At 27.0% G+C, this 26,780-nt stretch overlaps 1 protein-coding gene across 2 annotated transcripts in view; it reads right to left on the bottom strand.

The window, feature by feature from the left end:
• LOC107450095 (uncharacterized) overlaps positions 1-26,780 on the bottom strand; it is a 169,884-nt gene that overhangs the window by 44,639 nt on the left and 98,465 nt on the right. The window contains exons 2-3 of one of the 2 annotated variants that reach the window (XM_043042126.3): positions 22,157-22,255; positions 13,775-13,890 (exon numbers count right to left, since the gene is read on the bottom strand). In XM_043042126.3, the coding sequence (XP_042898060.2) occupies positions 13,775-13,856 (82 nt within the window). In that variant the 5' untranslated portion in view covers positions 13,857-13,890; positions 22,157-22,255. Of the gene's footprint in view, positions 1-5,507; positions 5,873-13,774; positions 13,891-22,156; positions 22,256-26,780 lie in introns of those variants that run through there. The other variant, XM_016065818.5, reaches the window with a different exon arrangement.

The following is a 26,780-nucleotide window of genomic DNA, read 5'->3' as shown; positions in this document are numbered from 1 at the left end:
TTATAAAATAAAATAAAAATAGAGTCACCTCATTGCCTTAAACACAGTAACATCGCTATACCAATTTGTATATAGCAACGCAATGGTGAAATATTTGATTAAAAGTAGTTTGCCTTAAATCTTAAACTTATAATAATAAAAAAAACCATTGTAATCAATCTTTAATCTAATTATATGTAAGAAATTTCTGTGAATAAATATAGTATAAATTCCAGAATGAGCAAAAATTTTAAATTTAATACAATTTAATGCCATACTATAATATTTGTAATCACATTTGTCAAAATACATCGACACTTTAAAATTCACTTGCAGAAATTTTATAATTAATCCTATGCATAAAAAATAATAAAAATTAATTATAAAATACTGTTCAACAAAACATGAATAATCATCTTTATCCTTGGCCTAAAATGTTTAAATATAATTGTTTAATGATTCGAAGAAATTAAATAAAAACTAGTTGCTCTAGTAAAAATATTTTGAAATATGGCGAGTAAATTAACTTTTTAATTAAAACATAATAAAAAAATAGTATGAATGGTGAGAATTTCGAACAATGCAAATACTGGTAACCACGAATTAAAAAGTAATAATTTTACAGGTCAATAGATTTTCAGTCTACCTTTTCAATTAAACAAGACTATAGCAACGTTTCAACCATAGGGTTACGCGAAAAGAAAAATATAGTAATTTATCTTAAAAGAATGCATTTACAATTTCAATTTAAATTGAACTATATCAGAAAACAAAGCGATTCTAAAAGCCAAGTAATTACATAGGCATGAAACAATGGTTAGTTTTAAATTTCAAAGTAAAAATACTTTTAAGAAACAGCAATTTCAGGATTGAATTGCCAGAGAAAATGTTTTTTTAATGACCTATAATGTCTTTTTGAAAGTTAACTAATATACTTCGTCTATCTATTGGCATAGATAGACTGCATTTCTATGCACTTGTTACAATAGATCATCATATACTAGGAAATGTAGTATTAAAAAGTATTGGAATTACGATGTTTTTTTCGCACTATTTGTAAGAATGACAATGGATAATGGTCAGTAGTTTAACAATGATTTATAGAATATTATTTCACATGATCATATGAAGGTTTTAATATAAAACGTTCTTATACGATTATTTATTAGTATTAAAACAATTTAAAATTATAATGTTTTGAATTTAATGGAAAATGTATTAGTGGGACATTGTTTTGAATCACGGAAAATTTCTTAGGATAAAATAATTATATATGTTTAAAATCTAGATAGATTTTTATTCTCTTTTTAGACGCCGGAGCTTAGCATATGATATTCACTTCACGATGTTAAATTGCGAATAAGATAATCATGCGAGTACTGAAAATCTTCGGTACTGCGCAAAAAATGTATTTTTTTACAAATTTAAATATATCATAAAGCTTTATAAAATATCTCATTGGTTCCAAAAGTACTGGAACAAGCTATTTGTTCTAATATGTTACTTATTCAGAGAAAAAATTTGGTTCAAGACCAATCTATTCAATTCTTAATTTGTAGAGACAAATATAAAATTGGAGGGCTTGAACATATATAATAAGTCACGTTTCTGAATTATTTACAAAAATGTGAAAATAAGACGTTTTTCAAGCATATGATATTCACTTCACGATGTTAAATTGCGAATAAGATAATCATGCGAGTACTGAAAATCCTCGGTACTGCGCAAAAAATGTATTTTTTACAAATTTAAATCTATCATAAAGCTTTATAAAACATCTCCTTGGTTCCAAAAGTACTGCAGCAAGCTATTTGTTTCAATATTTTACTTATTCAGAGCAAAAATTTGGTTAAAGACTATTCAGTTCTTAATTTGCAAAGACAAATATAAAATTAGAGGGCTTGAAACAATATAATAAGCCACGTTTCTAAATTATTTATAAAAATGTGAAAATAAGACGTTTTTCATGCAAGCATTCTGACATTTTTGTGTGCTGTTCTGTTATTCAATGGAATGAAATATGAAAACTTATAAAATACCTATCTGAAAATAATACTAAGGCACAATTTGGTGTAAAAATTTCACTTTTGGAAAAAATTTGACTTATCACTATATATATTATCACTATATTGCTCACAGCTTTTCAATTCTTCCAACAAACATAGCAATTGTTTTATTGGAAGTTATTCTTGAAACATTCAGAAAAAAATTGTCTTTTTAGTTTTGATATGTCTTTCATAAAATATAAAAGTCTAATTTTTAGACAATTTTTACCATTTGAAAAGAAAATATTAGTTCGAAATATTAATGTAGACATCTCACTTTTACACATTTAAGTTGAAGGCATTTAGCGGATTGGATACTCTATCATATCACAGCGCGTATTAAAATGTTATATGCTTTCATGAACTTTTTTTCTCAGAAAATACTGAATTGAAATACTGATTTACAATAACTTTTCTTATATTTGGTTCTTTTTTATGAAGTTGTGGTTTATTTTATTTAGTACAGATTTTATTTCATTTATTTACTTTTAAGTACGAAAAAAAATAGGGTATCGCCGATCTAAAAAAACTGAATTGGACTATTTAATTTCATCACGTATTAAGTTATATGAGAATTCAAACAGATTTTTTTCTTTTAAAACAATGAGAAATAGAAAATATGCTTACTATACTAAACAAAGCTAAATAAATAATTTTGTAGTTTGCTTTGATGTTTTATACTATACAACTAAACAAAATTCAGCAAACTACACAAACCAAAAAGATTTTACGAGCAAATTTGTTAGCAAGGGGAGAATTAATCTATATCCAAAGCTATTAAGTTTACGATGGAATAGTTTGCAGTGCAATTGTTTTTAAGTAGTTTATAATAAAATTTTGTTATTTTCTATACGAGACGAGGGGAAAAAAATTCATTCGATGCAATTTTGAGTGCGAAGGAAATGAAATGATATATATATATATATATATATATATATATATATATATATATATATATATATATATATATATATATATATATATATATATATATATATATATATATATATATTAAATACATTACAATTTCAATAGTTTTCAACCGCTATAAAATTAGTAAACCGAAAACAAACAAATAAATAAACGTGCGTAGAAAACTTACTTTCAGTTAGGAGTAAAGAAAGCTACCTAACGGAAAATAAGTGCTGCTAAATAATCTCTCTCCTAAAACAAAAACAAAAGACATTCTGATCTTTGTCACCCCCAACAGTTAAATAATACTTCTCAGTTGAGAAGAAAAATTTTGTAAACAAAGCGCATTTATTTATATTTTCAATTTAAATATTGCTAAAAATAGAAAAGCATATTGCTGGATTTACTGCAAACATTGCAATATTTTTCGCAACTTAGCAGTTTTTGTTTAATAACCAACGTAGAAAAACTCATATTACATTTCAAAATCTAAGAATAAACTCGCAAAATGCTTTGAAACGCATCTAAATAAGCATCGATAGCCACTAGTGCGTTTTGTTATCTATAAAGTAAATACGACATCAATTTTATGTAAGTTTTTAAAAATTATGTAGGCATGTAATGAACAAAATTATAAAGATTTCCAGACAAAGTATTTTTGTTAATATTTTATTAATTTTACCGTTTAAAAGAAATGTAATGTAGTAAGATTTAGTCATTAGCATACAGCGAGAATTACATACAGTTGGAATTAAATTCCAATGATAACTGATTAGTGGTAAATCGTCAACAACTGATAATGTTAATAAACAATAAGGAAATAGGGTTAAAAATTTACTAACTATAATAAAAAAATTGATATTTTAAAATAAATTTTAAAAATTAAATTTATCTGCAATTATTTACATACATTTTATAGATTAGTATCGATTAAAATCATAAACCTGGGTGCACCGCTTTGTTTGGAAACTGCATAAGTTTGAACATTACATTTAAACGTTTCACAGCATTCTATAAAAATTCAAAGTCAAATAGTAAAAGTTAATAAGATTTTTTTTTCATTATTTCCAGTTAATTTGCAGTTAAAAAATCATTATGTTTTAGCATTGATAGGTGTTTTAAGCAACAATCATTTTAAAATATCTATAATTTGTTAATGTATTCGAGGAACATTTATTTATAGAAAAATAAAATTCACACTTTTCTTTCTTGAAATCAAGAACCTTTAAAAAACATTATTAAGTGTGTTTAAAAATACAACAATTGCTTAAGTTTTTCTCTAAATTTTAAATTATAGACAAATTTTATAATAAATCAATAATAGTGAAAAGTATTATTTGAACAGTCAAAAATATCCTAGATTTTACCTTAAAAGATCAGAAATAAAGTGAAAACGACACTGTTAAGAACAAAAATTTTATTTGACGCATAGTCAATTTTATTTATTTATTTTTAAATTTGAAAAAAAATAGGATATTGCCGATCTACAAAAACTGAATTGAACTGTTTAATTTCATCACTTATTAAGTTATATGAGATTTAAAAAAAATTTTTCTCTTTACAAACGGTGAAAAATGTAAAATAATTATATCATACTAAACAAAGCTAATAAAATACTCTTTTAGTTTACTTCGTCACTTTATACTAAACAACTAAACAAATTACAGTAAACAACGCAAACCAAAAATATTTTACGAGTAAATTTGTTAACAAGGAGAGAATAAATGTTTTTTAAGCAAGACTCGTTTTCAAATATCGACAATTTGTTGATGTATACAAGGAACATTTATTTATAGAAAAACTAAAATTTAATCTTTTTCTTTTTCGAAATCCAAAAATCTTTAAAAAAATCATTCAGTAGTGTTTAAAAACACAACAAATTTTAAAGATTTTTGTTTTAAATTATAGCCGAATTACCCAATAAATCCGTCAGAAATATCCCAGATTTTAACTTAAAAAAAAAAATCAGCAATAAAGGGAAAACGAATCATTAAAGTGATCAGCAATAAAGTGAAAACGAATCATTAAAGTGATCAGCAATAAAGTGAACGAAAAAATCATTAAGCAGTGATTAAAAATACATCAAATTTTAAAGATTTTGGTTTTAAATTATAGCCGAATTTCCAAATAAATCCGTCAGAGAGGAGCCGTCAGAAATATCCTAGATTTAAACTTTAAAAAAAAAATCAGCAATAAAGTGAAAACGAATCAGTAAAATGATCAGCAATAAAGTGAACGAAAAAATCATTAAGTAGTGATTGAAAATACATCAAATTTTAAAGATTTTGGTTTTAAATTATAGCCGAATTTCCAAATAAATCCGTCAGAGATGAGCCGTCAGAAATATCTTAGATTTTGACTTTAAAAAAAAAAAAAAAAAAAAAAAAAAAACTAGCAATAAAGTGAAAACGACAATGTTAAGAACAAAAAATAACGCAAAGACATATTGTAAAACTAGTGCAAAACACTTAAAAATAATATAAAAAAATGAAAACTAAAAAAAAATTGAAAATTTTTCGGAGAAAATTAACACAAACTAATGTCAATAAATAAAAGAGAAGATAGACCCACCTATTCACGGAGCATATATCCGAGATGAGAGTTACCGAAACTTATGCACATGCACACCTATTGAAATCCGTAGTGAATGAAAACGCACACACTATCCACTTAGTCTTGCCCAAGCAAAGCAAGGACACATCGACAAAAAAAAATAAAAAGTGAAATGAGGTCATAGAGCGACAACGCTCACAGGAGTATCGGGCTGACCATCTCTTACTTCAGGTACGACAGTCCAGCTTTCTTTTCAGAGAAGCAATGAGGATTGGAAAGTTAAAACATTCACGACTTGTTAGAAAATATCGCCTTGAAACCGGTCTTATGCGTAGTCGGTTTTTAAGAATCACGCTTCGGCGATAATTTCGTTTCAGTTTTTCATCTTTTGCTTTTGTTTCATTTTTATTGTTTCGTAGTAGAAATTTTTTTTTATATCATTATTTTTTTTTGTTTGAGATGGGTGCTGTCCCGTGGGTGAAAATCGTTTAACAGTTTGGGAATTAAAGCGATGTGGGTTTTTTATGTTCCCAGAAGTAGTTTCGGTTTTGGCGTAGGCGTATTTTCTAGTTTCGGTATCGGGAAGGGGGTATGTGCCATTTAAGTGAAGGGTTCTCGAGATAGCTTTTATATACTTTTTTTAGGGTTGTGGAATGTCAGATGGAAAGTTTTTGTTATAAATAATTTGTGATAAAATTTGAGATAGGACAGCGGAGTTAAAAAAAATATGATAAGAAAACGAATCTTTTTCATTTTTATGAGATTTATTGCACAAGAAGTGAAAACAAAATTGCGTATCCGAAATGTGTCATTACTATGCTTTATTTATGTATTAATATGATTATATATTGTGAGTTCCAGAAATACTCATTGTTCCCTCGGCGACGGTTCTCAGCGAATTAATTATAAGTATACTACAAACATACATTGCTCAAAATTTGAAAAGTGAGCAGCCTGAAATATCTTTTGACTTAATGATCTGATGAGTTGGAGAACGTTAATGTAAACATGCTAATTAATTAGTGAAGACACTATTCTAAGTAACGAAAAAAAGCACATACTTTCTCTGAATTAACAAGCGCTTTTTTTCGACGAATCTGAATTCTTGACCATTAGATTATAGGAGGTAGCCACAATCTGGAAAATATGACCCGGAATGATTTAATTATTGAAAAAAAAATTATGGGAGTTTAATAGTAATTGTATCGTAGGAGGCCCCTTTCGGCTTCAAACCCAAATTTGGTTAAAATCGATCCATATATAGAAGGTAGAAGGGAAAAAAGTAAAACATTTGAAGTTTGGTTGAAGTATTTCAATAGGAATTCCTCAAAGAGGCTGAATTGCTATGGAAATTTACAATAATTAGAAAATGTGTGGGTCAAATTGGTTTTAAATTAAAGCAGAATTCTCATAAGAAGAGATTTCTACCAATTGTATTTCACATTACTGCTAATTTCAACAAATTGTAATGATAAAAAATAGATTTAAAAGAAGAAAAGTAAAAACGAAACGTGATTTGTAACAATCAAAAAGATATCAAGTCAATACTTTTCTTCCTAAAAATAACAAAATCAAATGTTTGAACTATATTTAAGATTCACCATACTCAGTTATAAACAGGAATTCTTTGAGAAACTATGCATTTGTAATAACTACCTATAAATATATAATAACTATCTATTTGATATCTAACTTGAATTAATATTAAAGAAAATCTTTCAATTTTTGTAATGGTGTGTGTGTATATATAGGGGAGAGTGGGGTCAATTGTAACAGGCTACGATTGTAACAGAGCAAAAATTTCGAGTGTCGGTGTTTTAGATTTGGTTCCCAGGTGGCGCACAAGGTGTATTTAATGAATCTACATGTACACCCCTGCTGGCAATCATTTTTATGTACTTTTGAAAGAGTTACATCACAAAAGATATTTTCAAGCTACGTAAGTACTTTTTTTGGAATTAGAATATTATATTGTAACAAAGTAATTTTGTTTAAACAAATAAAAATTATTAACCGAATATGTAATTGGACACCTTAATTAACATTTCAATAAAAAAAAATTAGTTTTGTTAATTTACTAGCATTGTTTTTGACAAATGAAGCAGAAATGGCGTCTTGGGGACGATTGTAACAATAAGTAAAGGGACGATTGTAACAGCTGAAAATAAAGAATCTTATGTTTACAAACCATTACTTAACTCTTTAAGAACCACCAATAGTTTCCTATATCATTTATATTATGTTGCATGTGCATTATTTTATTTGTCACCTTTCACAACATAAATTAAAATTTTCAACCTTTTAAAGTTAAAAGTTTAACCCTTTAGGTCTCTGCTCATTATTATTTTTACTCCTAAAATATCACTACTATTTTGATCAATAAAAAAATATATCACAACTATGGTAATATATATAATTATCTGTGTCTTAGTTGAATTTATGAACTGTTACAATTGACCCCGTAAGTGGGGACAATTGTAACAAGTGCACGACTGTCAAAAATTGTTAATAACTAATATAACATTTAAAATAAGGTATTTATTTTTTTTCTACTAGAGGATAGTCTACTTTACTCGCCCGACAATTAATACTAATAATATATTGGATTTTTTGTTAGTTAAAAATAGTTAAGTAAAAAATGTTACAATTTACCCCACTCTCCCCAACCATATATACACACACACCATATATATATATATATATATATATATATATATATATATATATATATATATGCTACCGTTAAAGTATATAATGCAGTTATTTCTTTGAAATAACTAGGTATTCTATAAATTAACTAATGAGACACAGTTAAAGTGTAAAATAAACAATTTATCTAAAATGAAATAACTAGGTATTCTATAAATAAACTAATGATAGACAATTAAAATGAAAAAAAGAGCAATTTATCTAATTTATGCAACGGTATAAATGGTATTTATGGAAACGTACCATAAAAACATTTGTTACAGCAAGGATTACTAAAATGACACTTGGAATTGCAAAGAACATTAATTCTAAAACAAAAACATTTTTTGTTGACACACTGGGTTTTACACGAACATTTTTTAAATCCCTGACCAGTGCGAGATATATGATATAGATTATTTTACACTTTAACGGACACGATCAGTTATTTCATGGAATAATTAGGTATTCTATAAAACAACGGATTTCATACTTTAACGGTAATATATATATATATATATATATATATATATATATATATATATATATATATATATATATATATATATATATATATATATATATATATATATATATATATATATATATATATATATATATATATATATATATATATGAAATTTGCAGCAAAGTTATAATAAATTACGGAAATATTCCTGCTGCAAGAAATGTGATAAAATATCAGTCCAAAATAATATTCCTTTTGGTTAATGAAACCGTGTTATGATAAATTGCGTGACTAACATAGAAAGAATTACTAACTCTGATGAAATTGTTCAATTATGATAATTGGAAAGCAAAGAAACGTGAATGTGGAAGAAAACGATATCGTTAGGTAGGAAGAATAGTTTTTTGTAAGGAATATAATCATACGGCTGAGTAGTTAGGCAGATTACGAAAATGAATTTTTTTAGAGAAAAAAAAGAACCAAATAATATTTACCTTTTTTTTTTCCTTACAAAATAAAAATTAGTATTTTTTTATTAAACGATACACTTTATATGTCAATAATAAATACCGAACACTAATTTTTAAACTGACTTTCTTTAATATAAGTGTAGAAATTTTGTTGATAACTACAGCAATGAGTGTTTTGATCACTCATTTGATATATATATATATATATATATATATATATATATATATATATATATATATATATATATATATATATATATATATATATATGACTAAGGGGTCAGGAATTTATGTCTTCACAATTTTGGTATCAATGGTATGGTGGTCAGCATTGCGCATCCTCTTTTATTTCCCAGATAAGCTAGAGCCCATCGATCAGATGCTGGATAAGCTTCAAGCCACCTCCTGGTTTAGAGCCCCGGTCCTACTCAAACCAATGCCTTAATTGCTGTACTAACATGGCTATAAAATTTATTAACACTTTTATCATTTAAATTGTAAAATTTTATAACTTAAATTGATAAAACTGAATGTGATAAAATAATGAATCTCGATAATTAAAGTACATACAAAAAAATTCTTTTTTAACAGAAAGCTTCCCCAATAAGGTAAAGATAATGAAATCCCCAGAGCTTCATTTCTTTAACTTTTGTAAAATAAAGTTCTTTAAAAATGATTTTTTTTTAAATATAGGTTATCTTGTAAAAAATTTTATTGAAATAAAAAAAATACATAAATAGTTGCACCAATTTTATTTAAACCTTTACAAAGAAAAAAACTAAAAATCTATTAATTCCAAGAATAAATAAAAAAAATTCACGAAAAAGAGAAAAATATATTATAAAAAAAGGATTAATGTTTTAAATCTTATTTCTCCAGCATAAAAACTTTACGATTTTCTTCAGTGGTAGATGACCAAAAATTATAACATAAATTTCTCTAAACATTCCGTAATAACCCTATTTAGGTAATTTAAAAAGCAATAAATAAACATTATATCTACTTTTAGAGAAACATAACTTGGAATAAATCACCTATTTACAATCGTTAAACAGAATTGCTCAAATCATCAGTAGCAAAAATTTTTTAACACTCTCTAAATGTATGGGCAATGTCTTTGGTTCAGAGAATAGCGTGCAAGATGCATGGACATCCCTAATCTTGTAGAAGGTTATTATTTGTGCTATTCTTGACTGAGCACCGAACAATCCTTGAAGCAAGTTCACCATATTCAAGGCACGCTACGTAACCTTCGTGCTACGCTCCAAACGTTCCTGCTGTACTCATCTTGAATATCCCGAGAAATCACTTCATCTTAAAAAGGAGATGAGCAAAGAATGCGAAAACAGAACAGGAAACCAATCATAAATTCATCGCTTTAGGGTCAGAGTACCTAATCACAGATATTAAAGGCATCGCCTCTTTGACAACATACCCAGTCACATGAGTTAAAGATCGACATATTGGATAACGAACCAAAGATTCGACACAGAAAATGCTAATTTTCGTCAAGGAACGAGCGCGTGTTTTTGTTTTGAATGATCACTTCAGACTCCCATTGGATTGTTTTAGTTTTTTTAAGGTGACACAAGACTTATGAAGCATAATTTAAGTCATGTTAGATTTTTTCAAAATTGATAAATTTGATTTCTTTATCGCGGAAAAAGATATATATATAAGTAAAAACAATATGTAGCATAGCGGTATTTTGAAATTTTCAATTATGAACTAATGTAATATTATAAAATTACAAAAATTTAAATATTTTTTAATTTCTTCAATTTTTTGAAAAGTGGCTGTTTCTAAAATGTTTTATGTGTCAGGAAAATTTAAAGATTGGTAAAATTATATTAAAAAGTTCGATTTTAAAAAGCTAATTTCGAAAAGATTTTTTATGCGCCTCAAATACAAGACATTTTATATAATTTTTTTTATATAATATAAATAAAATAAACATGTTTTTGATTAAAATTCTAAATTGAAATTCTATTTTTATTGTTTACTTTCAGGTGATACGAGACTTATAAATAATGCATGTTATATTATTTTAAATATATATCTGATGTATTTATTGTAAATCTAATCTATGGAATCTTTATGGAAATCTGCATTTTTATGGTATCTAAAATGTATACACGTTTTGTTGAAAAAATAAAAATATTCTCAACAAAAAAATAAGGAATGTAAAAGTCTTACAATATTTTAAAGTGTATCCCTATCGTCAAGTAATTTAAATTTATACAATTACAGCATTTTAAGTATACATTAGCTTTATACCAGTTTTTTTTTGGACTAGCTATAGTATATTGTATTCATAAATCAAAAAATTTTAAGCATTGATAATTATTATTTTATTTTCCTTTCTTTTTTTCTTTCCTTTCTTTTTTTTAAAAAAAACCTACTTTCGAAATTCTGATAACGAAAACAAAATCTGATCACAAAAATTATACAAAAAACTTTAATTGAAAACTTATTTCAATTAATTTTAATTAACCTGCGAGCAATAAAACAGTTACTTTTCTTTCTTATTCTCAACGCTCAGCTGTCTAGTGTTGTGGGTCAGTTATTTTGTTTAATACAAATCAAATATACTCATAAAAATTCATACCAAGTTGGAGATGCTTTGAGTCAAATTTGCTGTCTAAAATCCACAACGTTAATAAGTTAATAAAACGTTAATAAAATAAATTAAAAAATAAATAAGAAAAAAGAACAAACTAAGAAACTTTATCTCCAGAAAAAATACCACAAAATATAAAGCGTAATGAGCATTGATTATATGAATATACTCTAAGATATTTTGAAATTTCCTTGAAAGATTTTGTAATAGTCGTTTCTAATAATCGAAAACTTCATCTGGGGGAGACACGATTAAAACAAGTTTACTTGAATAATTAATAATAATTTTCGATCGAAATGGTTGTAAAAGTGTAAGACAAATTTAAACATTAGACAGCTCTGATATGTCGGAAAACTAAGATTTCAAAATTATTCAAATACAATATGATGTAAAATTCCTATTGTGAATGAAACTAAACAAAACATATTATAGTCATTTAAATATTTTGGTAGTAAAATGAGGTAAAAATTATGATTGTAGGAAAAATAGTAATAGGAATAAAGTTGAGAAAGCATTACATAGTTGTAGGTGTTTCGTATTGGTATATTTCCAGATTAAAAGAAGAAAAAATTCCGCAAATAATAATCTGAAAATGATATGGCTTCCAGAGATCCCTCATCCAGCCCAGATGCATGCTTTTAAGTATGCAAATACCATTCTGTATGCTATCATATCATTTTGCAAATGCTGTCGAAAGAATGGCAAACCATTGTTTTTAGTTAATTTTAATTATCCCGCCACTCCTAAAATAATTAATTTTTTACTCAGTCTCAACGCTCAGTTGACACAGTGACAGTAATCATCTTGTGTCGAGGGTTAATTGAAAAATACAGCGCTTTGCTAAGGCCGGCGTTTTGAAATGCGTCAATCTAATTGGAAAATAATATTTTCTAATCTCTTTGACTTTTTAGGCTTATTAAAACCACCCTATTAGTCATCAGGTTAATTGAGAAATGCGTGTAGAATATTTCAATTAGATTGAATTGGCTTAGAGTTATTGTAATAAACTTTTAAAGAGGTTATTTGCATTTAACTCTTGGCATATTGCATATATCCTGAAATAATTTGAGAAATAAATTATATATTTTTTAATTAGCCTAAAGGTATGTGGACTTACTGCTACATGCCAGGTTTTATCAAAAAATGAATCTAATCATTTGATGAGTGATAATTCTATAAAAATCGGTTAAAATCTTTAAATGAAAAGATAACTTTGAAGTTCAAAGTAATTTCGAATTTGATGCATCTTCAAAGTATCTGTAATATTTATTCAACATTTAAATTATCTGTTTGACTTTCTAGGCTTATTTAAAACCAGGCAATTAGTCTTTATGATAATTAGGAAATGTGCGTAGAATTATTCAATTAGACTGAATTGTCTTAGAGTTATTGAAATAAACTTTTAAAGAGGTTATTTGCTTTCAACTCTGGACATATTGCATGTATCCTGAAATAAATCTGGATAATTTGAGAAATAAATTACATATTTTTCAATTAGTCTAAAAGGTATGTGGGCTTACTGCTACAAGCCAAAAAAGTGTAAGGCTGATTGGAAAACATTAGAAACCTTTCTAATCAGCCTGGAACATTGCAAAACGGCGGTGATAAAGAGCCTATGGTCTGCGGTTCTCAAATTTTTCGGCTAAGAAACCCTAAATAATGAACCTTTATTCGACGGAACCCCAAGTTTATAAATAAAGTTTAAGGTAATTGTAAAGGTTATAACATATAAAAGACTGTATTTAAAATGTTTAATTAGAGAAATGAATATGTTATCGTTTTATCATTAATCTTGAATTAAGTTTTAAGTCCGACAAGTTAAATTTGCAATCCTTGTGTTATATCTAGTTCAGAACACTATTTGGGAACAGCTGGCTTAATTATTCAATTGACCAACCACACGCACACTAAATATCAAAACTATAACAATTACTGACATTTTGTAACTCTGTTTTCTAGGGTATATGCATTTTTTTCAGGAAAGAAGATGAAAGTTTTAAAGTATATTAATGAAAATAGAAGGTAAAAATTTGCTTACCTCCTCTGGCTGAGATTTCATCTTCAAGCCCTTCTCCACTAGAAGTTTCTGGAGTTATTTGAGGTTGTTTTGAAACTGCCATGTAGTTCAGCAGAGAAATATCGGCTTTTACCTACCTAGTATTAGAACAACATTTATTACTACTTGAATTTTTTTAAAATACACTGTTAGAATTTTCATTCTAAAATTAAGGTAAAATAACCGGCAGCAGTCTGTTCATCCAATTAATCAGAAAGCTTATGGTAAAGAAAATTTTTTACTTTTACTGTTTTGAAACTGTTTGCAACTAGCAAGATTTAAAAACCATGAATACAAAACTATACTGTTTTTGAACCATTTGCAGCTAGCATGGTTTCAAAAAAGTAAAAAAGAAATTTAACTGGATATTGGATGGGGTTTCTTTATGGTGCTGCCATCTATGCGTGAATAAGAGCATCGTATTCTAACAGCCCAGGATCACAAATTGGGGACTGCGCAACACTAGGAACTCTTCATGTGTTGATGGGAATGGATAAAATATATTGGTGCCAACGCTGGGGACTCGAATCCCCGTTCTAACAGTCATGAGATTGATTAGATAGCCCTCTCAGGAACTAAGTGGTATCATTAGGTGGGCCTATTTGGTGCGATAAAATTCTGGTTGTTAAACCGTATTAGGTGAAAGCACTTTATAAACGGTTTTTCTCACAATTAACAGTTTGAGTGCCATTTTATTTATGATTATTTGACTGTTTTGATTGAATAAGGAAAAATAACAATGAAATAAATTGTTATTCACCCACTTTTTTCGAGAAATTTTTAACAATGAATGAAATAAAAAGTTTATATCCATAAGCAAATAACATTTAAAAAATTTTGATGCATTTCTCGTAAAAAAAGGGAAAAAAATATTTCTTCTAATTTAAATATGGAATTATTATGCTACAAACTTAAAAATATTCTCAGATTTTGAACGGTGAAACACTAAACGAAAACATACAGTTTATTACACACAGATGTTGCGAAACTAAAGCATATAATAGAAAATCTAATCGAAACTATCAAATTGCAGCAAGCAACATATGTTACAAGCTAACAAAGAATCGATGAAAAGTAATGGATGACTGTTATTAAGACATCTTATTCTTTTGATCTTTTCTTAAATGAAAATCTATAAAGAGCTAGTAAACTTGAGACTCAATAAGATGAACAATATTTAAAAGGAAAAAAAAAATAGGGAAGTTATCGTTTAATAAAATAAATCATTTTAAGAACGTCTGATAGATTAAGACGTTTTGATTGCTGATTGATCGAGTCAGAGGAAAAAAACAGAGTTTTGAGTCATAAATAGAGGCCGGATTTTAATTACTTAAAAAATTTTAAAATTTACGACTAAAAAATTCACAAAAATGCAAATAAAGGCCCTTTTATTTTGGTAAAAATATTAAACTAAAACATTATTTTCCACTTTAAAATTACTACCATGCATGTCAAAATATTTATAGCAATGCAATACGTCTTTGTTCATTAAAATTTGAAATAAATATCATACGTTAAAATAGCAACACGAGGAAAACAAATTGACTGCTAAACATTTTCGTCTTGTATATGAATTTTAATGTACATAAAAGCTTCCAATTTTATTAGATATCATAATCACATTGAACTATTAAATGTTTTTTGATATTTTTAAATATTAATGTGCGTCTCTTGTGTGAAAGTAAATAATGAATAATATAAATAAAAAAAATTAATTCAAAAAGAAATGAATACACATACAATGAAGGTAGCCAAATTAATGTTTAGAGGAAAAAATAAATCGATATCCTACAATTCTCAATTACGGAAGGCATGTGTACAAGACATTAAAACCTGTTTAATTGCAGGTTAAAACTTTAAGGTATGTTTAATAATCATCTTTTGACTCCTCTCTTAACTATGATTCGACAAATTTTCATAGCGCTTTTGTGTTTTTTCTTCAAGCCTAAATATTAATTTTCGGTTCTTAATATGCATCTTCATTTTTGATAACGATTTTAACTATTGATGTTTAGGGCGGTCTTTAAGGAATACAATGTATTTAAAAAATTTCTACCATCTCTGCATACCTTTCAACTACTACGGAATTTCCGTAATTTCAGAAATTTTTTTTCCAAGGGATAAAGGTAATATATTAATTTCTGAATAAATTAAAAGAATTTTTTCCACTACTATAAATGCATAATTTAAACAGATATATAAAAGGTCAAGCAGACATATGAATATGCTCTTCGGTTCTTATAAAAGTTTTACAAAAAATTTATTTGTCTTAAAAATTTTTGCTGTAGTGTTCCACCACTGGAAAAAATATTTTATAAAAACTCAAATGTTAGACAGTATGAATTAGACATGAAAACGGCATGAGTCAACAAAAAGTGCTGACTTAAATTAAATAAGCAATCAGTCCATTTTTTTTTGGAAGGAATGATTTAAGTATATAAATGCAGAATAACTCGGGAATGCAGGGATAGCCTGGCTGGCAGGGTGCTAGACTCACGTTTGTAAAAACGGGAGTTCGAATCCACCCGGCCGAAGACTCTCCGTGTAGTCAATGGTGACTGGTGCATGTTAAACCAGTCGGGTCACAAAGTCCTCCATGTTCCCATAACAAATCAATACATCTGGGGGTACTGAATCAGAGATTGATCGTTCTCTTGTTCAGGTCAAAATTACGATCTGTGGACGAATGAATGGATGTATGAATGGATACGCCCTATAAACGGGTGCGACGAATGGGTGTGGCAGCAGTTGAATTCTTGGCCATAGAGGGCACCGCTGGAAAAGAAGAACAATCGCACCCCCTCTGCTTTAATGGCGGACGACAACAACAACAAAACTTGGGAAAACAGAATTTTCATAAGTTTCCTATGGCTTCATTAAAAATTTTGATCTTTCAGAATTCATAAATTTGTGGTGGGAAGATTCGCGTGGAAGGAGAGTAATTTAACAATTCAGATATTTTAAAGTTGCAACGTCTATATTAAATGTATTTTGCCAATCAAAGTACTTTTAAACAAAGTTCCTTAAAGTCAGTATGTTTAGCTGGATTTTGTCACATATTTATATTATCTTCATTGTTGATTTCACTTTTTAAAGTCGTAGATATATTTCGAATATGAATTTTTTTCAAAAATATAATTTAATCCAAGCAACAAAAAAAGTTTGCAAAAGGTAGCTGTTAAGTGAAAAGGACTTATCTATGTCGGTCATCGACTCCTTAGGTGTGAATAAAGAGTGGCTACTAAGTGATTAGAAGCTACACCGGCCATAGGCTACTAACTGAAAATTTAAATTTTCAGGTCTAGCATGAACTATTAGAAAACGAAACAGCCGATTTAAAAAACAGTTCTAATTACGTCAGATAAATATTACAAGATTTGAAATATCAAAAAAAAAAAAAAAAAAAACGTTTTAAAATATTTATCTAAAATGTTGCGGTATTTGCGTCAAAAATTATTACCTTCCATCAAATGGAGATAACTTTAAAAAGGTAAAAAAATAAAGTGTTGGGAAAATAAAGGGTAACCAGGAAATCTTCTTGGTACAAAAAAAGTGAAAAAATATTTAAGCCAGTTTCAACAGTTCCTCATATATTTTCGAAAAAATCAATGATGAGTGCGAAACAAATTAAGCATGAAACACTACAGGAAGAAGATGAAAAATAAGCAAAATGTTTTTAACTTTTTCAAAAATCGATACGTTTTAAACTCGTACTTTTTATTTCACTTGTTTACTTCCTTTTCCAGAGTATCTCAGTTTCTTAAGATTGTAAATTTTGCATTTTTAAGAAAAAAGATAAGGAAAAGAAATCTTTGAAGTGTGTCAAGAAGAATATCTTGAAGAAAGAAAAAAAAGATATTTTGCTCAACTTCCCTTGAGGAACAATTTAGCTCTTACTAAACTGTAACCGGGTTAGATAATGCCAGTTAAAGCGAGCAATGAAGCATAAAGCATTGCCTTATATAGTATCAAAAAGTGAATCTAATCATTTGATGAGTTATAATTCCATAAAAATCGGTTAAAATCTTTAAATTAACAGATAATTTTGAAGTTTAAAGTAATTTCGAATTTGATGCATTTTCAAAGCATCTGCAATATTTATTCAACATATAATGTAAACTCTTTTAAAAATTGCTCAAACCATTCTTCATTTTTATAAAACAAATGCTTAAATTATTATCTATTTGTGCCTTGAGTCAAAAATGTAATTTAAAATTCTACGTTCATTCCTGGTATATTTGCTAGAACTATTACATTGGTGATTTATCAAAAAATGCAAACATGTGGAGATTTTATTTATTTTTCTAATTGTAATCTTTTGAAAAAAATCTCAAGAAAAAAAAAACAAGTAGATAAGAGTAGAGGATATAAGCTGCTTAATTTTTAAATAATTCTGACTTTCCCATTATAGTTTTATAATACATAAATAGTTTTATAAAAATAAATGGCTCAAAAGTCAGAAATGATTACACGGAGCTAGAAATAAACGACAACAAGACTCTAAAGGAAGCGTGAAAGGGAAAGAAGAATACTCGTGTATTGTCCAGCTTTCACGAGAACTTCTTTTGGATGTAAGTCTGAGATTGTTTGCTGTTAAGGAAACAGGAGTAAAACCATTTATAATGGGGTACAAATGAAGAAATGACATGATTCTCCCAACATACACTAACCTTAAACGCTAAGCCTCATACCCCTATGTGAGCTGACTTATTTTCGTAACCAATTTAACCACCAGCACACGAGTCTGGTGTCTGAGGGAGTTCTCGTTGTAGCTAGATAGAACGCTATTGGCGGGAGATTTACCTAAAGAACGTAAACAAAGATGCAATAATTTTCCCCTTTATTCATTTGTTCATATTAGTATTATTTATAGATAAGGAAAAAATTAACAAAACTAGCAACTTAAACTAACTTAAGTAAAATCAACAAAACTGGCTTAATATAATCCAAAAAAATAAAAATAAAAAGCTCAAAAATGTTTTCCAATAATCACAAAACTTGTTTTTAATATAAGACAGCTTGAAACGAAATTTGCTGAGAGTAAAATCTGAAAACAGAGGTATTTTAACTCTTTGACACTTCCATCAATACGATAACTTAGGAGAACGGCAGGGTTAAATTGAAAAACAGATTAAATTGAAAAAAAGATGATTAAATTGAAAAGATTAAAACTGAAAAAAAATTAAAATTTTTTTTTTTCCTCCTTTTTCTCAATACTCCTTAGTTTACTTAAAATATATTTAAAATTTTACACATACCTATACCATTTACACATACCTATGATGACCTGGAGAAGTAATTAAAATTTACAAATATGTCTTTCTCTGAGTTTATGATTAGAACAACTATTTACTGATAAAAAATGAATATTAATCATGAATATAAGCTTATAAAGTATCTCTCTGGCTCTCCCTTACAAACAAATAAAATAAACTGTGTTTTTAAGTTCCACCTTTGAAAATTCGATTTCCGGAAACTTCTGTGATCAATGATTTTTTGAAACGTCTGGACCTTCGATCTCCGGAAACTTCCGGATCACTGTTAGCGAAAATTCCGGAAGCCCGGATTTTTTCCGGAGTACAATCAGCCCTGGAACGGTCAATACAATAACTTAGGAAACAGCGTGTCCTGGAAATTCCAGGACACGCTGTTTTTCTATCTGTTTTAAAATGCCTAAATAATTAAATTATACATATATATAGACATATATATAATATATATATATATAATCGAAAAATATTACTCATTAAAAATAAAATAAAGAAATCTGACAGTGCTAGGGGATATGCTAAAATAATCCAATCTATTGCCTACATTAAAAAACTTAATCTATATTAAGAAAATTAACAAGACGCAAATAAACTGTTTTAGGTTAAATATAAAAGGTTATTTCACACAAATAAAATTTTAAAATTTGGACGGTGTTATCATTTTCTAAGAAATTAATTTCAAATTTAAAAATATTTAGTAACACAGATAATTTCAGAAAAAACATTTATCCATAATTATGAGAGACGCTGTGAAATGAAAAAGTCAGACTACATCAAGATTAAAGGGCACTTTAAAGTTCAGATTCTACTGTACCAAAACAATTTTTATTTTTATTTTAGTGACATTAGATATATGTTTAAAATTTTTCAAAACTTCTTTGTACTAAAGGTTAACATTGCTACCAGTCCATTTTGGCGACTTTTCAAACATGCAAATTTCAACACAAAGAGGAACATTTTTTCCAAAGTTGGGTATTATTTTCCATGTATCATTTACATTAATTTAATGAGAGCTTTGAATATTCATATAAAACTTCTTATAAATATAATTTTAATGCATTTTAAGTGTTTTTTTGAAAATCTTTGTAGAATACCAAACAAATAATTTCTAAAATTCTTTTTTAAACTCTCATTAAATTAAACTGCTTGTGTTAACTTACTGCTAAGAAAAAATATTAAACTTGTTTTTATTGCCAATTTTTAGAAAGGTTTAACATTACTGTTGTAGGGATTCTACTGCGTGAAATTACTTTTTAAGACATGAAAACACTGTTATTATTAGCAGAAATAATAGTAAAAAAATATATATTTTTAATTTTCAACGTACGGAAATATTTAAGGAATCGTTCATGAATGATGTCTCATTTTTTTTCAATATTTTTACCCCCTCCTTCCCTTTGTTTCTAATTATCAGATTTCATCATCCCCTTCCCCCTCCCCTTGTCACATGTCATACTATATTATAAAAGCACAGCAGTTCAAAAAAAAAAAAAAAAAAAAAAAACGTGTTACTGATCATGCTTTAAATTTTATTTTAAGACTTAAACTACGTTTTTTCACGGCTTATTTATTAATTTATTTATTAATTATTATTAATTATTACTAATTATTTTATTAAAATATAATTATTACTAAATATTTTATTAAAATATAATTATTACTAATTATTTTATTATAATATAATTATTATAAATTATTATTTATTATAAATTATTATTTATTATAAATTATTAATCATTATTTTGATTAATTTTTAAATATTATTAATTACTATTATTTTTTACCTATTTATTATTGTTGATTAATTACTATCAATTTATAATCATTAATTAATATTTATCATTAATCAATATTTTTAAATTTATTCAAAGTTCAAGTAATGTGTATAAACTCCCACAAGTACAAATTTATCAAAAAATGAAAAAACATGGTGCAATACAAAACAAAGGCGACGGGATTTGAGAAAACACTCACGTGTATATTAAAATAAAAGAGGGAGACATGCGATGCGTTTAGATAATTCATTTTGACGGATGAACTAGTCTAGTGTCATCCTTTTCGAAATAAGCCATGCTCGAAGGAATACGTCATTATTTATCAATCTGCCATAAATCCATACTTAAATTACTTTAAAAAAATTATATCTTAACTAGCTTTCTCTTTATAAGGTTTGAAATTTATTCGACAGGAAATTACAGAAGAAATCATAAAAAACAGAAATTAAAATTTTATTGCTAAATAAACCATAAACTGCACTCGCTGTCAATAATTAAAATAGGTATGTAATAAATTTGAAATGCTCACGATACGCGCAATTTCGAATCAGATCGTATAATAATCATAATCTAAATAATTATGATCAATGATTACTAGAGCTTGGCAAATTAACTTTTTTAGCTGTCATTGGTTTTCAAGTCTGTTTTACTGATGATTTGTTATGGAGCTAAAATGCTATCATAAAAAAAAGATTGCTTTAGATTTGTTTGCTGTAAAAACAAAAGAAAAAAGGAATCTTTTTTTCAATACTAGGTGTAATATATGGATGTCAAACTTTAAAAAAAAAAAGCTTTCTTTCAATGCGTTCAACATTTAATGTTTATTTTAAAAATAAAAATAAACTTGAATTCCAGTTTGAAACAGATCATTTCTAAACTCTGTTTCAAATTCTAAATACTACTGTTTAAATTTGCTTTTTAATATTATTATGTTAACACTATTGCATTATTATTTTAACACTGTGTATTATTTTGTATATTATTTTTTGCTGTGAACTTAAATCTTATTTCATTCAAAATAAGTATTTTTACAATAATTATTTTTACAATGATTATTATTGTTATGCTCGCAAATGTCATGAGAGCATATAGTTAAAGTTTAAAAATAAAATTTGAAGCATGATCTATAACGTAGTGCTTTGCTATTGATTTGCGAGTATATATTTTTAAGCAATATAGCGTGACATATGGCAGGGTGGAAGAGGTATGTAAAGTGTGACATTTTGTGACAAAGTAAGAGAGAGGGTCGAAAATATTGAAAAAAGGTGTGGCATAATTTCTGGACAGTCCCTTATTGCAATTCAATAACAAATACATACTTTGAGAGTTTGTCTGATATTATTCAATATCTGGTCATCTTGATACTTGAGTTAAATATGTAAAAATGTTCAATATGGAAGAAACAGGATAATGAGGTTCTGTAACAAAAATAAATTTGTCATTAGAATAAAAATTTATCATTAAAAATATAATTATTACATTAAATGTAAATATGATTGATAAGAAACATTTTAAAAAAAGTATTGCTAAAGAGAGTTCTTTTTTAAGATGAGCCTGAGGACATATATATTAAATTTAAATTCGATAACTTGTTTTAATTAAAATTAAAACTTGCTACTCGCTCTAAAGTTTTAAACAAAATCAACATGAAGCCAACTGGGGAGAGGAGGGTAGAGTAGATATGGGACTAATGTTTATAGCTGGAATATTTTAGTTATTTATCGTTCGAAATTTCTCTGAATATTTTGAAAGATTGGCAAAGCTATATTACTCTTTAAAGGCAATTTAACGAAAAAGCTTCATCGGAAGGGGAAAAAAAATATTCAGCGTTAATTCAATAGTTTAATTAAAGCGAATATGAAACATCGAGTCTAGAAAATACATTCCTACGAAATAGGAAAGAAATCAAACAAAAAAAAAAAATTAAAACTTGCTACGGGTTGTATAGTTCCAAACAAAAGAAATAAAATGCCTATTGGGAAGAGGGGGCTAGAGTGGATAGATGACTAAAGAATATTGCTGGAATATTATTTTAGTTGTTTATCACTCAAAATTTCTCTGAACATTTTGGCACATTCACAAAACTATATTCTTCTTTCATAAGCAATTGCAAGAAAAAGTTTCATCAAACGAAAAAAAATATCCACTGTTAATTCAATAGTTTAATTAAAACGAATATGAAACATCGAGTCTAGAAAATACATTCATAGGAAATAGAAAAGAAATCAAACGAAACAAACAAAAAACTACAATAATTGCTTTCATTTAAGAAAGAACGGAGAAAGCGTCAACTCTTTCCAAATAAGAAAAAATACAAACAACGGTTGAAGAGTTAAGCAGGAACATTGCTAAGTACATACATTTTTTTCCGCATCATAACAAACGAAACAAATAAAGAATCCGAACGCGCGAACACAACATAACGTAAGAATCTAAAAAAGAATAAAGTAAGAATCTAACGTAAGTAATTATAACTGTTAAATTACAATGTCCTGTTTTATGGTCCGTTACATACAAATACGCTTTATGAGTAATTGCGAAGCTTAGAAAAAAAAGTAACTTATTTTTCCTTGTTCGATAAAAGCGGATTTTCAATTACGTTGTTAATTAGAGTCAATTTTAGTAGCTGACTATTAAAAATACACACACTGTTTCTTGCCGGCGTTTGGAAGATCTAACGTTTTCATATTATCGAATGTAAAGAAGTATTAAGGTTTGGGTTGTTGAACTTTGCTGAGTATTAGAAAAGTAATTGCTGGGTCCATTTTCCCCCTACCTGTTCGGATGTTACACATTGATGTTGGGGTTATCTTTTTATCTATTTGTAGAGGTATTTCCTACTTTCAATCTTGTCATAAATGATGCCGGTAGTTCTAAACATTATTTGACGATGTCATAATAGTAAAAATCTGAATGTATAATTACAAAAAGTTTATTGGTTTTACAGAATGTTTTCTGTTAAATAAATAGGTGGTTTGATTTTAAATGGATAATTATAATAATTTTATTGATGTACAAAACATTTTAGGAAAAGCATATTAATGGTTGATTTCTTTTTATGGCCGAGGTTATTTTCAGGATTAGGATGATGATCGTATTCAGTAGCTGTCCTTTTTGAAGTTTTGTTTCATTTTGTTTTGAAATTATTTAATGCTTTCAATAAGATTTTTTTTTATCAAGAAATTTTTTATTTCAACTTCTTTATGAGTAGCGTTATAACTTTTATGAAACCTCACAGAAACGAATTATTTTAAAACAATTTTCAGGATTACTAAAAACATCAATGAAATATTGACATAAAATATAATTTTTTAAATTTATTTATTTATATATTCAAAGAGGCTGCTAGTCGTTTTCTTGTAAACTGATTCTGCATTTTTCGGGTACACATTCACGTACTTGAACAAAGATGGCAAAATTAAACTGATCGAATGACTTAGGACGTAAAGAGAAGAACTTAAATGGTATAGAAAGAATGCTTTATGAGTTAATTTGGTAGTTTATAAAATATTTAAGGAATTAACAAACGTATGTATATGAGAATAAAAATATGATATATTTGAATAACATTAATAAAAATTATAGCCGTTAATAAAATCTTCGAATCATTATTAACTCTATAATTTCATTAAATAGTCTTGATATTAAAAAAAAAAAAATTGTTTCACTTTTCCTTGGTGTTTTGAATTAAATTGTAAGCTCATGAATGGTACACAAAAGTTAGGAACACATATTAAAGGTGTAAATCAAGACTTTTACAACACAAGTATTGGGAAATTTTATGACAAAATTGCCAGTACATTTAGAAAAATAGTGAATGAAACAATCATACTTCAGAAATTGTTTGTTTCAATGTAAAATTTATCAAGCCATAATTTGTCAGGTTGCTGGTTTCAGGGATAATTAGGAAGATTCTCAAACTACTCTGCTTTACAGAAAATAAGAAAATGGGTTGCTTCTTTCTTATTTTGCCTAGCTAAGTACTGTTGCGATTGCCTTTTTCAAAAAAAACAGACGATTTTTTAAAAACATCTATTCGATGTGTTTTATATAAGTTCATTGAAACAAGCATCCAAGTACGTATTGTTTAAAGAATTTTTTTTTATTTGAGAAAAAACAGGAACAAGTAACAAATATATTTGAACTGGGTAAAAATAATTTTATAATGTAACTATATTCATTATGTTGTACTTATGTTTATTTTCCATGAAACTATTTACATGAAACTAACAGACAAAACAGTCGTTTGACTTTTAGGGGGGCAATTTAAATATTTTTTTCGCGGTTCTCCTAGGAAAATAAATCGCTTAGGTCCGAAACTTTTCACTGATATTTTTGAAATAATGAGAGATTTGTTCTACACCGAATTTCATTCCTAAAAAGGGGCAACTTAACATTTTCCCAATTTTTTAAATTTTCTACTATTGCTCAATTTTTATATGCAACATTAGAGGCTCTTAAAAAGAAAAAAAAATTGCCTTTAATGTCGGCTATTAGATAATCATTTAAAAATATAGAAATAAATTTTTTTTACTTCTATAATTCCTATTTAATTGACGTTCATTTGCGCAAACTCTTATAATGGCAAACTCTTATAATGTCTTATAATGTGCCTTCTGTTTTATTTCATTTTTATGATAAAATTATAAAAATGCTTTTCAAATTTTTAAATATCATATTTTTATTTTAAAATAAATAAAATTAAAACATATTACTTGATATCGAAGTTTTTGAATTCAAAATTTTTATGATTATTATTGAAAATAATTCAAATATTACTGGTATGAGATTTGGACAAAACCCCTGCTTCTCACCCCGCCCCCCGGTTTTGACGCCTCTGTTAATCATCAGAATAAATTTTAAATGGATCCAGCAGATTAAATGATATTAAGTACTTTGTGCTGATTGATATTAAAAATAAATCTGGTCCGTAAACCCCCAACCTGTGCATTTTATAGAACAAGCAACATTTCTTGATGACTTCTTTTATCAATGATTTTACAACAAATGTTATCACAAAATTTTCATTGACCTGAAATATTAAAAAAGCATGAAAGCTCAAGAACCTTCTCGAATAATCAGCCATTGATAAATATTTTAGAATTAGTATTATATACTTAAAATGTTATTTTTTTTATTATATAAGCATTTAAAATATTTAAATTACTACTGTAATCATGCAGAAATGTAGATAACATGGTTTATATTTAGTTAATTTATATTTCTTAGTAACACACAACATACACATATATATTTGCTGCTCTTCACATTATTGTATTGATATATTTTGCTTCAGCTATATTAATACAATATTAGATAGCACTCTTTTTTGCAGGTACAATCGTGTGAGCTGATATTTTCCTTACTTTGTTTTTCGGCATTTTAATTTTTATTTTTATATATTTTTTAAAAATATTTTCATTATTAATAATTTATCTTCTTGTCTTTAAAAAATTTAATCCATTCTTTCTATGTTTTCTTTGTTTTTTTTAACTTAATAATCTTAATAATAATAATCTTCATTTTAAATTAATTAATCATAAAAGCGATATTGCGTATGAAACGGAATTAAATAGTTTATAACAAGAATATTAATCATAGATAGCCTCTCAAATTTTATTTACAAATGAATGCTTGAAACAAATAAGAATATAAATCTTGAGTTCGAAACGTGTTGCAATTTGTTTGTTGCTATGAAAAAAAAAAAAATTAAGACAATAAAGAACTTTTGACTATAAGGTGAAGTAACGTAAAATTTTAATTGTAATCATAAACTTCTTCCGTTTAATAAGACATATACTATATAAATTTTTTTTTTTTTTTAAAGAATTTTTTTTAAAATAGCTTTTTGGGTTTTTTTTTTAAAAAATTTTTTCTTAAATTATTCTGAAGATTTGGAAAATTATTGAGGGGGGAGGTGCCTCCCTCTGTGCCCTATCGATG

This window comes from Parasteatoda tepidariorum, chromosome 11 (genome assembly GCF_982258835.1).
Source record: "Parasteatoda tepidariorum strain Cologne lab strain chromosome 11, Ptep-v5.0, whole genome shotgun sequence".
NCBI lineage: Eukaryota > Metazoa > Arthropoda > Arachnida > Araneae > Theridiidae > Parasteatoda > Parasteatoda tepidariorum.
The sequence above is the reverse complement of the archived record's forward strand: the minus strand, read 5'-3'. Positions and strand labels throughout refer to the sequence as shown.